We start from the raw sequence: 12,016 nt of genomic DNA, 5'->3' as shown, positions 1-12,016 counted from the left end.
TTTAGTGACCAATAGGTTCACAGGAGATCCCTAAAGTGCTTTCAGCCACTCTGCCCATGGACAGCAGCAGCATCACCTTTGCTGGAGCCATCAGGCTCAGTCTGAGCTGTCCTTTCTCCAGGCTGCAAACAGAACCTGCCCCCCGCCAGTGCCCTGCAAACAGGCAGGGTTCTGTAGGGCCAAGGAGAGTGCACAGAGATTTGGGCTCTGTGAGTGCTGTCAGGGAGAGATCAGGCACAGGGAAACACCTGCAGGAGGAAAATCTGCAGGAAGCAGAGAGAAGATCAGGCAATGAGAGAAAACAAAGCCCAGCAATGCTGTGGCAGGGAGAGTTTAGAGATGCCCACAGGAGCCCCTGCAGTGCAGCCCCTCCCTCTGCAGAAGCCCCCTCCCTCCTGTGGCCCAGCCAAGCCTCTGCCCTCAGGGCCGGGGCTCCAAGGCGTGCAGCCCCTCCTGTGCAGGCAGAGCTGCAGCAGAGCCGTGGGGCAGCTCTGCAGCCCCGGGCCCAGTTCCCTCTGCAGAGCACAGGGCTGGGAGCAGCTGCCCGGCCCTGGGGGCTCTGGCAGGGGGCACAGCTGGCTCAGGGTGACGCTGTCCCCAGGGCCTGGCTCTGGGCAATGCTGTCAGTGCAGCCAGGGAAGGAGCTGCATCTCCCACAATCCAATGCCATCAGAAGGACACTTGGAAGTCTCCCTGAGATTTCAGTCCAAGCTGGGAGCTTCAATCCAGGGTTCAAACCTGTCCTAGAGCATCTCTGAGTTATGAGATTGAGGGCGAAAGGGAGAGGTGTTGTGACACTGAAAATGCTGCTGGGCTGGTAAAATGAGAAACGTGAGTCCTTGGCTACAAATGTGGAGCTGGGCTCTGGTGGATCCATCTTCTCTAACCAGTACGTGGTGACATTTCAGGGGAAGCATAGGAAGGTGATCACCCTCCACCTGAGAAAGGTTAAAGCCCAATGAATCTCTGAACAAGTCAGAATGACAGACCATCTCCCCTCCGTCTCCACTCATCATCTTGCCCCAGGGGAAATCACTCTTCTCCCTGAGGGCAGCAGAAATGCTGAAGGTTTGATACCCAAAACTACCAGCAGAGACATGGGGGGAGCTTATAAAGAAAACCTCAGAACTCTGAAACACTAAAGACCATGTCTGAGTGTTACAGAGGAGGATGTATGGGGAATGGCTTTGATTTTGTTTACAGGTATCTCATCTAAATCTTCACCGTCCTTTCATCCATGGGCAGCCCCAGCAAATGTCCAACAGCAGCTCCATCAGGCACTTCCTCCTGCTGGCATTGGCAGACACGCGGCAGCTGCAGCTCCTGCACTTCTGCCTCTTGCTGGGCATCTCCCTGGCTGCCCTCCTGGGCAACGGCCTCATCATCAGTGCCGTAGCCTGCGGCCACCACCTGCACACGCCCATGTTCTTCTTCCTGCTCAACCTGGCCCTCGCTGACCTGGGCTCCATCTGCACCACTGTCCCCAAAGCCATGCACAATTCCCTCTGGGACACCAGCAACATCTCCTACACTGGATGTGCTGCTCAGCTCTTTTTTTTTGTTTTCTATGCTATAACAGAATTTTATCTCCTGACTGTGATGTGCTACGACCGCTACATGTCCATCTGCAAACCCCTGCACTACGGGACCCTCCTGGGCAGCAGAGCTTGTGCCCACATGGCAGCAGCTGCCTGGGCCAGTGGCTTCCTCAATGCTCTGCTGCAAACAGCCAATACATTTTCACTGCCCTTGTGCCATGGCAATGCACTTGGACAGTTCTTCTGTGAAATCCCACAGATCCTCAAGCTCTCCTGTTCAAAATCCTACCTCAGGGAATTTGGGCTTATTGCTGTAAGTGTGTGTTCAGCATTGTGTTGTTTTGTGTTCATTGTTTTCTCCTATGTGCAGATCTTCAGGGCTGTGCTGAGGATCCCCTCTGAGCAGGGACTGCACAAAGCCTTTTCCACCTGCCTCCCTCACCTGGCTGTGGTCACCCTGTTCCTCAGCACTGCAGTCTTTGCCTACCTAAAACCCCCCTCCATCTCCTCCCCATCCCTGGATCTGGCCCTGTCAGTTCTGTACTCGGTGGTGCCTCCAGTCCTGAACCCCCTCATATACAGCCTGAGGAACCAGGAGCTCAAGGCTGCAGTGTGGAGACTGATGACTGGATGCGTTCAGGAACATTAAACTGCTGGCCAATTTCTGCAGCTCACTAGTAATAAAAGTCATCTTTGATACATCTTGTTGAACTCATTCTGGAGGTTCTTTTTCTGTGATTTACTTTTTTGACATTGTCCACATAGAAATATCATTGTTTGTGCCATTTCTCATTTTGTTTCTCTCCACCTTCCCTGTGGCCACAGACTGTGTCAGTGAGGGGCTGCGCTCTTGGTGCCTTTAAAGGAACTAAAGGATGTCCCAGCAGAGTTTTCTGCAGAGATGCCCTTTTGTTGCCTTCTCTGGAGCTGCAGCAGCAATGTCTGTGTGCAGAGCTGGGGCAGATCAGTGCTGGCCCAGCAGCTGTGCCCAGCAGCAGCAGCAGCAGCAGCACTTGGTGTTGCCAGTGCTGCTGCCGTGGCCCTGCCCCGCTGCCCTGGTGGCCCTGGTGTTGCTGCAGGGCCTGAGTGCTCTCGGGGCCGGGCACAGCCCTGGGGGTGGCAGTGCCGGGGCTGCAGCAGGGACAGGCCATGGGCACTGCTGGGGCAGCGCTGACGCCTCAGGCCAGGCCCTGGGGGCTGCAGGCTCCTTGCCCAGGCTCTCTCCAGAACACGGCCAGGCCAATGCTCAGCACAGAAACCCCCATGAGCAGCCCCAGGCTGGCCGTGGGCAGGCTGGGGGCAAACAGCATGGCTGGGGCTCTGCAAGGGCCCTGGGCCAGACGGGAAGGAGCAGCAGAGCAGGGGCTGATCCATGCCCAGGGCGCTGCACAGCCCAGGGCAGCGTCCCAGAGCGTCCTCATGCAGCTGCCAACAACATCCCCCCTCTGCAGCCCTGGCCTCTCCCCCAGCTCACACAGGTGCCCCATCCTTGCAGGCACAGACACGGCAGCACTGCCTCAGCAGCCCCTGGTTGCATTGCACACAGCAGGGCCAGCACCCCCATGCTGTTGCTGTGGGGACATGAACCTGAGGGAGCACAAATGCCATCAGCCCCTGGGGCCAGCAAGGCCTGCAGGACACCAGGGAAACCACTCAGCTTTGTCCTGGCCTCTGCACTCAGCCAGAAAGTTTGTTCCCATCAGCTGGGAGTTTCCTGTGCCTCTGCAGACGCTGTTGCTCAGAGCCAGGGCTGCCTGGCAGCCACCCCCAAACTGCCCTCAGCATTTCCTTGGCTGCACCTTTGCTTTCTTTACTCTTCCTGCTACAAATCTCTTCCTATTGCCCAGCCCTGTTCCCTGCCCTGCAAACAGCCCATCCCTGTTTGGCCTTTCCTCTCTGGCCCCACTCCCCATTGCAGTTCCTGGCTTGGCACCATGGGAACGTCCCTTGGGCAGCAGGATCATCCTACAAGTGCCGCAGGAATTGTCTGCAGGCTCCTGCAGTGCCTGCTGCTGCTCTCTTGCCAGAGGCACCCCAGGCCAGGGGGGCACATCTGGGCTGCTGTGTCTGCCTCTGGGGCTCCCTGTTCTGGGCAGTGAGGAGGAGCTGCAGAGGCTCTGCAGGACTGACAGGATGGGCTTTGGGGCTGCCAGGAGAAGCTGAGGGACCTGGGCTGCTGGAGCTTCTGAGAGGAGGCCCAGGGCTCATCCTGCACCTACTCCAAGGGTGGTTTCAGAGAATCCCAGAATCAGCAAGGCTGGAAAAGACCTTGGAGATCATCATGTCCAACCTGTGCCCTAACACTGCCTTTTCCCCCCTGAGCCTCCTCTTCTCCAGGATAAACAACCCCAGCTCTCTCAGCCGCTCCTCTCAGGTCTTGTGTTCCAGACCCCTCTCCAGCCTTGTTGCCCTTCTCTGGACACACTCCAGCCCCTCCATGTCCTTCCTAAATTGGGGAGCCCAGAACTGGACACAGCACTCGAGGTGCTGCCCAACCAGTCAGTGCCCAGCACAGGGGAAGAATCCCTGCCCTGCTCCTGCTGGCCACACCATTCCTGATCCAGGCCTGGAGCCATTGGCCTTCTTGGCCACCTGGGCACACTGCTGCCTCATGTCCAGCCTGCTGTCCATCAGTCCCTGCAGGTCCCTTTCTGCCTGGCTGCTCTCCAGCCACTCTGTCCCCAGCCTGTAGAGCTGCAGGGGTTGTTGTGGCCAAAGTGCAGTGCACTTGGACTTGTTAAACCTCACCTTGTTGGATTTGGGCCCTGGATCCAGCCTGTCCAGGGCCCTGTGCAGAGCCCTCCTACCCTCCAGCAGATCCACACTCCCAGACAACTTGATGTCACCATGGTTCCATGTGTCCCCAGTGTGTCACAATGGTCTCCATGATTCCATGAGGCCTCCCAGTGTCACAATGTCCCTTTGATTCCCTGGGACCCCTTGGAGTCACCAAGTCCCTTGGATCCTTGGGCCCTGCAGTGTCACACTGGTGCCGTGGTCCCCAAGGCCCTGCAGTGTCACAGTGGATCCTTGGCTCCATGAGGTCTGGCAGTGCAGCTATGCTCTCCTTGGTTCCACAGTGTCACAATGGCCTCTTGGTCCCAAGGGCCACCACGGTGTCAAACATGTTTCCTTCATTCCAGGAGTCCCTGAGGAGCAGCCCTGGCCCCTTGGTTCCATGGGGCTCTGCAGTGTCACCATGGCCCCATCGTGACACCAGGTCCTGCTCTGTCACAATGCTCTGCATGGTTCCACAAGGCCCTGCAGGATCACAGTGGCCTCTGTGGTGCCACCAGGACCCAGACTGTCACCATGGACTCCCTGCTTCCATTCAGCCCCACAGTGTCACAATGGCCCCTTGGCTCTGTGCTGCCATGTCGTACACAGTGTCACCATGGTCCTCTTAGTGCCACCAGGCCCTTTAGTATCAAAATGGCCCCTTGCTTCCCCAGGCCCTGCAGTGTCACAATCATCAGAGAATCAACCAGGCTGGAAAAGACCTTGGAGAGCATCAAGTCCAACCTGGCACCCAACACCACCTTGTCACCCAGACAATGGCAATGAGTGCCACATCCAGTCTTTCCTTAAACACCACCACAGCTGGTGACTCACCCACCTTCCTGGGCAGCCCATTCCAATGCCCAATCACCCTTTGTGTGAAGAATATTTCCTAATGTCCAGCCTAAACTTTACCTGGTGCAGCTGAAGGCTGTGTCCTCTTGTCCTGTCACTGTTCCCTGGGAGAAGAGCCCGACCCCCACCTGGCTGCACCCTCCTGTCAGGGAGTTGTAGAGAATGATGAGGCCTCCCCTGAGCCTCCTCTTCTCCAGGATAAACAACCCCAGCTCCCTCAGCCGCTGCTCCTCACAAGACTTTCTTCCAGACCCCTGACCAGCCTTGTTTCCCTTCTCTGGACACACTCCAGCCCCTCCATGTCCTTCCTAAATTGGGGGCCCAGAACTAGATACAGCACTCGAGGTGCTGCCCAACCAGTGCCCAGCACAGGGGAAGAATCACTGCCCTGCTCCTGCTGGCCACACCATTCCTGATCCATAGGAGTGCCAGGGGTTGGATGAGGGAAATGGTGGGGAGGGGGTGGGGAAAAATTCTGATTGATTGTCAGCCATGAAGGGTCTTGATTTTCATATCTGTTCAAACTGCATTAAAAGCTGCTGGGGATCAATATCAATTGGAAATTGCTGAGATCAATCTATAAACAGGAAAATAAAACCTAACAGAACAAAACTGTACTCTCAGCATTGTTTTGTACTATTGTATATTCACTTTGAGTAGACTTCTGTCATCTGTCTAATTAACCACATTAAGAACTGAAAACTTGAAATATTCCCCAGGGCCTTTTCTTGATCAGGTATTCTGAACAAATATTTATGACCTCTTCTCATTGAATTCCTGAACTGAACAGCTGAAGAAAGAAGAAGTCTCCGGAGCAGTAAAATTGATCAGCAACCTCCAAGTGGCTGAGGATCCATCCCCACCAGCGCAGCAATGAACAGAAATGGGCACAGCTTTGTGGCTGTCCCAGCTCTGGGGTGGGCCCTGGGTCTGGAGCAGAAGCAGCTCTTGAGGGCCCCAAGGCCGGGGCTCTTGTGCTGCCCTGGGCAGATGGGATGGCAGCAGGGGCTGCAGAGCTCTCAGCACCTCAGGCCGAGGGGAGCAGGGCAGCCAGGGAGCCTCCTTTGGCCTTGGCCAAGCACCTTCCCCCATGGCTGGGGCTGAGTCCTGTGGCAGCTGCAGCTGCTGCTGTGCCCTTGGCAGGGGCTGAGGCCGTGGGGCCAGTGGCCAGAGCAGCCTGGCCTGAGCAGAGCTGTGGGGCCAGAGCCGGCTGGGCTGGGCTGGGCTCAGAGAGGCCCTTGGTGCTGCCCAAAGCTCAGGGCAGCTGGCAGAGCTTGCAGGGAGCTGGGCTGGGCTCCGAGAGCCTGGCCCAGAAACCATCAGTGTCCATCTCAGCCTGGCTGAGCGTGCAGGGGCAGGACTCAGGCCAGGCCTTGTGGGGCAGGGCCAGCACCTGCGCAAGGCATTGCAAACAGGCAAGTGGCCCAGAGAGGAGGCTGCTCTGTGCCCTTGGTGGCACGGACAGAGCAGGGAGGGGCCCAGGACATTTGTCAGTGCCAGCCTCTGTGCCCATGCGTTGGCAGCCCTGGCTGCTGAGCCCAGCTTTGGCCTGGGCTGAGTTTGGCTGTGGCCCAGCTCCATCCTCCTGCGGGGCTCAGGGCCTGTTCCCGGCCATGGCCAGCCCTGGCTGCCTCTCTGCTGGCCCAGAGGCCGGCAGAGCCCGGGGCAGGGCTGTCTGTGCAGCCCCACAGGTGCCACAGGCTCTGCAGGAGCTGGCAGGGGCTGCCCAGCAGGGAGGCCATGAGGCCCAGAGCCCCAAGGCTGCTGTGGGCACCACGGCACAGGGGCCGTTCCCAGCCGCAATGCTCCTGGCCTGGGCTGGGCCTGCACAGGGGCTGGGCCACCATGGCTGGGCCAGCACAGGGCCACAAAGGGGCCACGCAGCCGCTGCAGGGGCTGACAGCAAGGCCAGGCACACACAAGCAATTGCTGAGCATGGCCTGCGCTGGCCAGGCCTGACTGTGCCAAAGGCAGAGCTCAGCTGCCCTTGGGGGCTGCAGCAACACTCCAGAGCCCAAAGAGCCTCCATGGCTGGGCTGGAGACCAAGGCTGCAGCAGGGAAATGCAGGGCTGCTGCGGGATGGGGAGGCCATTGAATTCCAGCACACACCTCAGCTCTCTGATGATCCCGGCACCATGCTGGGCCCTGTTTCAGACTGGAGCAGAGCAGATGTTGATGGGACAGGAGCCCTGTGGGGCTGTCAGGGACCTGCAGCTTGCAAGGTGCTCTGCTCTCCCTCAGGTGCTCTGGGAGAGATCCAATCCCAGCTGGGCACCTCAGGGCACAAGTGGCACTGCCTGTCCATGGGCACACAGCTAATGTCTTCCTAGGAAGGGACACAGGTTTTAATACCTGTTAGTTTAATGATATAGGAGCAAATCTTTATTATCTGGGTCACTTGAGTACTTTTAAGAAACGGCAAACTTTTCCCACCAGGAACAGGAATTTCCTGGATCTACTGGATTCTTCTGCTGATGGCAGAAGAAGAAATACTCATCTTCCCCTCTACCTTTGCCACTGACATTCACTCTAATATTTAATGACCACACCTCCTTCAGGTGTTTCTTGCTCTCCTGTTGAAATGTCCATGTCTAAGAACATCTCTTAATTTAGAGCAACTGGATGTATGTCCTTTCCATCGCTCCCAGATTTTATCATCCAGATGTTCTCTGGTCATTCAAGTGCCTATCAAATGACTGCTTTCATGATTTGAGCTTCAGCTAGTTGCCAATCTTTCTGAAGTTCAAATATATGCCACATCAGTGGTATATATTTGAACTTCACATATTACATATACAACTCCACATTACATATAAACATCCTAATTGCATCACAGAATTACCTTTGCTTATGTCTCTGTCTAAAACTGTTCCTGCAAGAAATCCCTTGGGGATGGTGGACATGTCAGATGCAGCTGGGACATCCCAGAGAGCTGAGGGAAGAGAGAGATGGTTCAAATGTTCATCTTCTATTTGTTGGCAAGAAACCTTTCTGTGCCGCTGAGTGTCACCAGTCCCTGAGCCCAAAGGACACAAACCTGATGAGTTGTGGCTCCCACTGCAGGGGCTGCACTTGTACCTTGGCTCTGCACAGGAGAGCTCTTCATCCCCTTTCTCTCTTTTCCTCCCTCTGGGCATGGAGGGAGCTCCTGGCTTCAGCCTGTGACTCGTGTGTGCAAAGAGCAAATCTGGGCAGAATCGGGGCAGGGAGGGTTTGGGGGGACCTTGGGATCTGTGCTGGGCACAGAAGGTGTTTTCCATTGCTCCGAGACTGTCTGCTCTGGAAAGTGGATTTAATATCCAGCAGAGGAATGACTTTGGCATCAGATGGAGCTGTGCCTTCCCTTGTCTTTGTTGGCTGACAAGAAATGAACATCCCTCTGTGTCTCGGGCAGCTCCTTCTCCAAGGAAAGCAGGTGGGAGTGGGAGCCAAGGAGCTGAAAGCTGCAGGTGCAGCCTGGGCTGGAGGGAGCTGAGATTTGCACAAGGCTGCTCTGAGTGCCAGGGCTTGGATGGGGGAAATGGTGGGGTGGGGGTAGGGACAGAGTCTGATTGATTGTCAGCCATGGAGGGTCTTGATTTTCATATCTATTCAAACTGCATGAGGAGGTACCTGGATTCAATTTCAATTGGAGATTGTGCATATCATTGTAGTAACAGGGAAAAAAAACCTTAACAGGACCTAGAAAATGTTTTCTCGCTGTCTTTTTAAATATCATGTATTCAGTTTCAATACACTACTGAGATCTACTTAACCACAAAGGATTTGAAAATTAAAATCAAATGATTCCCAGAGGCTTGGCTTGTTCAGGTGTTATAAATGTTAATGAGCCCTGGGACACTGAATTCCTGCACTGAAGAGCTGAACTGAACAAGTGATTTGGAAATTAAATCTAATTATTCCCAGAGGCTTGGCTTGTTCAGGTGTTCTGAATGTTCATGAGCCCTGGGCCACTGAATTCCTGCACTGAAGAGCTGAAGGCTGAACAAGCCTCTGGAGCAGTGAAATTCAGCAGCAGCCTCCAAGTTGCTGAGGATCTCAGCAGCTCCCAGTGAGGCCATCCCTGCCCAGAGACCGTGGGGGAATGGGCAGACAAGGAGAGCGTCCCTGGGGCTGAGGCAGCACAACTCAGAGGCACCAGTGGCTCCAGCTGGGCAATGGAGTGTGGAATGTGGCTGGGAAAGCCCTGCCTGGGCTGGGCCAAGCAGGACACACAAGCCCTGACTCCCATCTCCCAAACAATTCTCTCAAGGAGACATTTAAAAGTAATTACAATTATTTGTGTCCTCTGAGTTGTACGTACTGGAGAAATACCAACAGGAGATTCTCAGAAGCTGAAAACAACCAAACAGCCTTTACTGGCAACTTTAGAAAATCAGAGAAACTTTGACAAAAGGTTTAATATGATATTCAATCAAAAGAAAACACTTCTCAAAGCATTAATTTGTGTCATTCAACTTCACAAACTCTAAGTCTGTTCAATTTTAAGTTGCTCAAAATTTTACAAGAAGTGGGAATAGGAAAGACATAGGGAATCACACACAGAGCTACCATCTCCTGGATTCCAGCACTGTTCAGATTGAAATTCCAAGAGGATGCAGGGTCAAGATGTGTGCTTGCCTTGTGGTCAGCCTTCAATACCCCTTGCTCTCCCTGGGCCCTTTCCCCAGGTGGGGCTTGGGCTCATTTGGTCCCTCAGGAGCTGGGCTGGGGGCTGCAGAGGTGGCTGTGGAGCATTGCCTGTGCTGTGCCAGGGCCTGGCAGCCACTGCTGGGCTGGGATAGAGGCTCTGGGGGGATTGGGGTTCCAGGGCAGGGCAGGGCTGGGGTTCCAGGGCAGGGCAAGGCTGGACCTGCCCTTTCATACCCCATACATGAAATGTTTTGAGCCAAGAATCTCCTCAAGTCTGTCACAACAGGGAATGTTGGAGGTGGAACCCAAATTTGGCCATGGGCATCTGGCCGAAAAGGACACTTTTTTTCCATAGGAAGGAAAGCATTGAGCCCCAGTGTTTCAGCAGCAGATGAGAAGAGACCCTCACTATGTCATGGATAGCTGGATCCGTAAGGGAGCCCAGGAGGCCAAAGCAGCCAGACCTGTTCCATGTTCCCTTAATTTTATGGTTCCCTATAGTGTCAAAATGACACCTTGGTTTAATGAGACCTTGCAGTGTCACAATGGTCTCTGTGGTTCCACAGGCCCCACAATGTCACAGGACTCTTCTGTTCTATGAGCCCTGCAAGGTCAAAATGGACCTTTGGACCCTGGGGGTTTGCTGTATCACAATGGTCTCCTTTGGCTCCACAGTGTCACAATGGACCACTGATGACATCAGGCCCTGCAATGTAACAATGGGCTTTTGGTTCCATGCAGCCCTGCAGTGTCACAAAGGCCTCTTGGTTTCACCAGGCCCCACAGTATCACAATGGTCCTCTTGGTTGTGTGGGGACTCCCAGGGTCACTGTGGTCTCACTGGTTCCATGAAGCCTCAGAGTGTCACAATGCTTTCCCTATTCCATTAGCCCACATAGCATCACAATGGTCTCCTTGATTCCATGAGTCCCCTCAGTGTCACAATGGTCTCCTTGGTTCCATGGTACCCCACAGTGTCACAATGGCCCCTTGGCTTCATGAGGCCATGAAGTGTCTTAATGGTGTCCCCTTGGTTCCATGAGGCCTTGCAATGTCACAATGAACCTTTGGCTCCATGGGGTCTCGCAGTGTCACAATGGCCCCTTGGTCCCATGACACCCCAAAGTGTCACAATGGTCTCCACGGTACCATGAGGCCCCGTGGTGTCACAATGGACCCTTGGTCTCATGGGTCCTCTCAGTGTCACAATGATCCCAACATTCCATGAAGCCACACAGCATCAGAACTGTCCCCTTGTTTCCATGAGGCCCAGCAATGTCACAGTGTTCTCCATGATTCCATAAGGCCCCACAGTGTCACAATGGTCCCTTGGTCTCACAGGGCCCCACAGTGTCACAATGCTCCCTTGGTTCCATGGGCCCTGTGCTGCTGCATTCCCCCCTCCCCTTCTCAGGCCACCCTGCCAGCTGAGAAATGCTCCTTGGGGCTCGGCCTTGGCCAACAGCCCCTGGGCTCAGCTCCTCTGCAGCTCATCACAAACACTGTCTGCTCCAGGCACTGCTGCTGCCCAACCAGCTCCTGCTTTCTGGAGGAGCAGCCCTGGGAACTGCTTTTGTTCCCTCAGTGGCACAACATCCCTGTTCTCACCCTGCCAAAGAAAGCTGTTGATGCCAAGTGTGGCCAGGATGAACCATTGCTGGGACTGAAGCCCCTCTCTTGGGGCCCTACAAACAGCGCTCCAAAAGGAGCCCTTGGAGCTCTCCTGGGCCAGCGACTCCCTCTGAGTGGGGCCTCTCCCAGCCGGGAACTCTCCCGTTTGCTGCACTCGGGGATCCCCAACAACGACGGAGCCTGGGCTGATCCCCCCACTCCTCCAGGCTCGACCCTTCACCCGCTGGGGAGATGCCAAAGGATGCAGAGAGAGCATTTCCTGCCCTCAGGGGAATTTCTCCCAGGTGCCTTGCACTGACTCTTTGTGTCTGTGTGCACACAGGAGTGCCCGTGCTGGGGCAATGTGGCAGAAATGCTGCTCTCTGAGGGGTTTGAGAGCCTTGGATAGCTGAGTCAGTCAGATATCCAAACATCAGTAAGTAAGGTTAAATCAAAAGGTCTAAACTAAGTTAAATGCTCCTAAGAGTTGTTCTTTTTCTAAGGTGTTAAGTTTAATTTAAATTATTGTTAAGTTTAATTATTAGATTTGTTAAATTGCAATGTCATAGGTTATAAGTTAGGTTAAATACTCTTAAGTGCT

The 12,016-nt window shown here is 54.7% G+C and overlaps 2 protein-coding genes across 2 annotated transcripts in view; one reads left to right on the top strand and one right to left on the bottom strand.

Annotated features, from left to right (window-relative positions):
* LOC139604077 (zinc finger protein 420-like) overlaps positions 1-12,016 on the bottom strand; it is a 249,072-nt gene that overhangs the window by 128,990 nt on the left and 108,066 nt on the right. The gene's annotated exons all lie outside the window — the stretch shown is intronic.
* LOC139604058 (olfactory receptor 14J1-like) lies at positions 1,255-2,187 on the top strand. Its single transcript, XM_071455045.1, has one exon. It carries the CDS (start codon positions 1,255-1,257, stop codon positions 2,185-2,187), a length of 933 nt encoding a protein of 310 aa, XP_071311146.1.

Source organism: Agelaius tricolor, unplaced genomic scaffold (assembly GCF_023055355.1).
Source record: "Agelaius tricolor isolate 1412-34295 unplaced genomic scaffold, bAgeTri1.0.p SCAF_43, whole genome shotgun sequence".
Taxonomy (NCBI): Eukaryota; Metazoa; Chordata; class Aves; order Passeriformes; family Icteridae; genus Agelaius; species Agelaius tricolor.
This window is presented reverse-complemented; position numbering and strand designations above follow the sequence as displayed.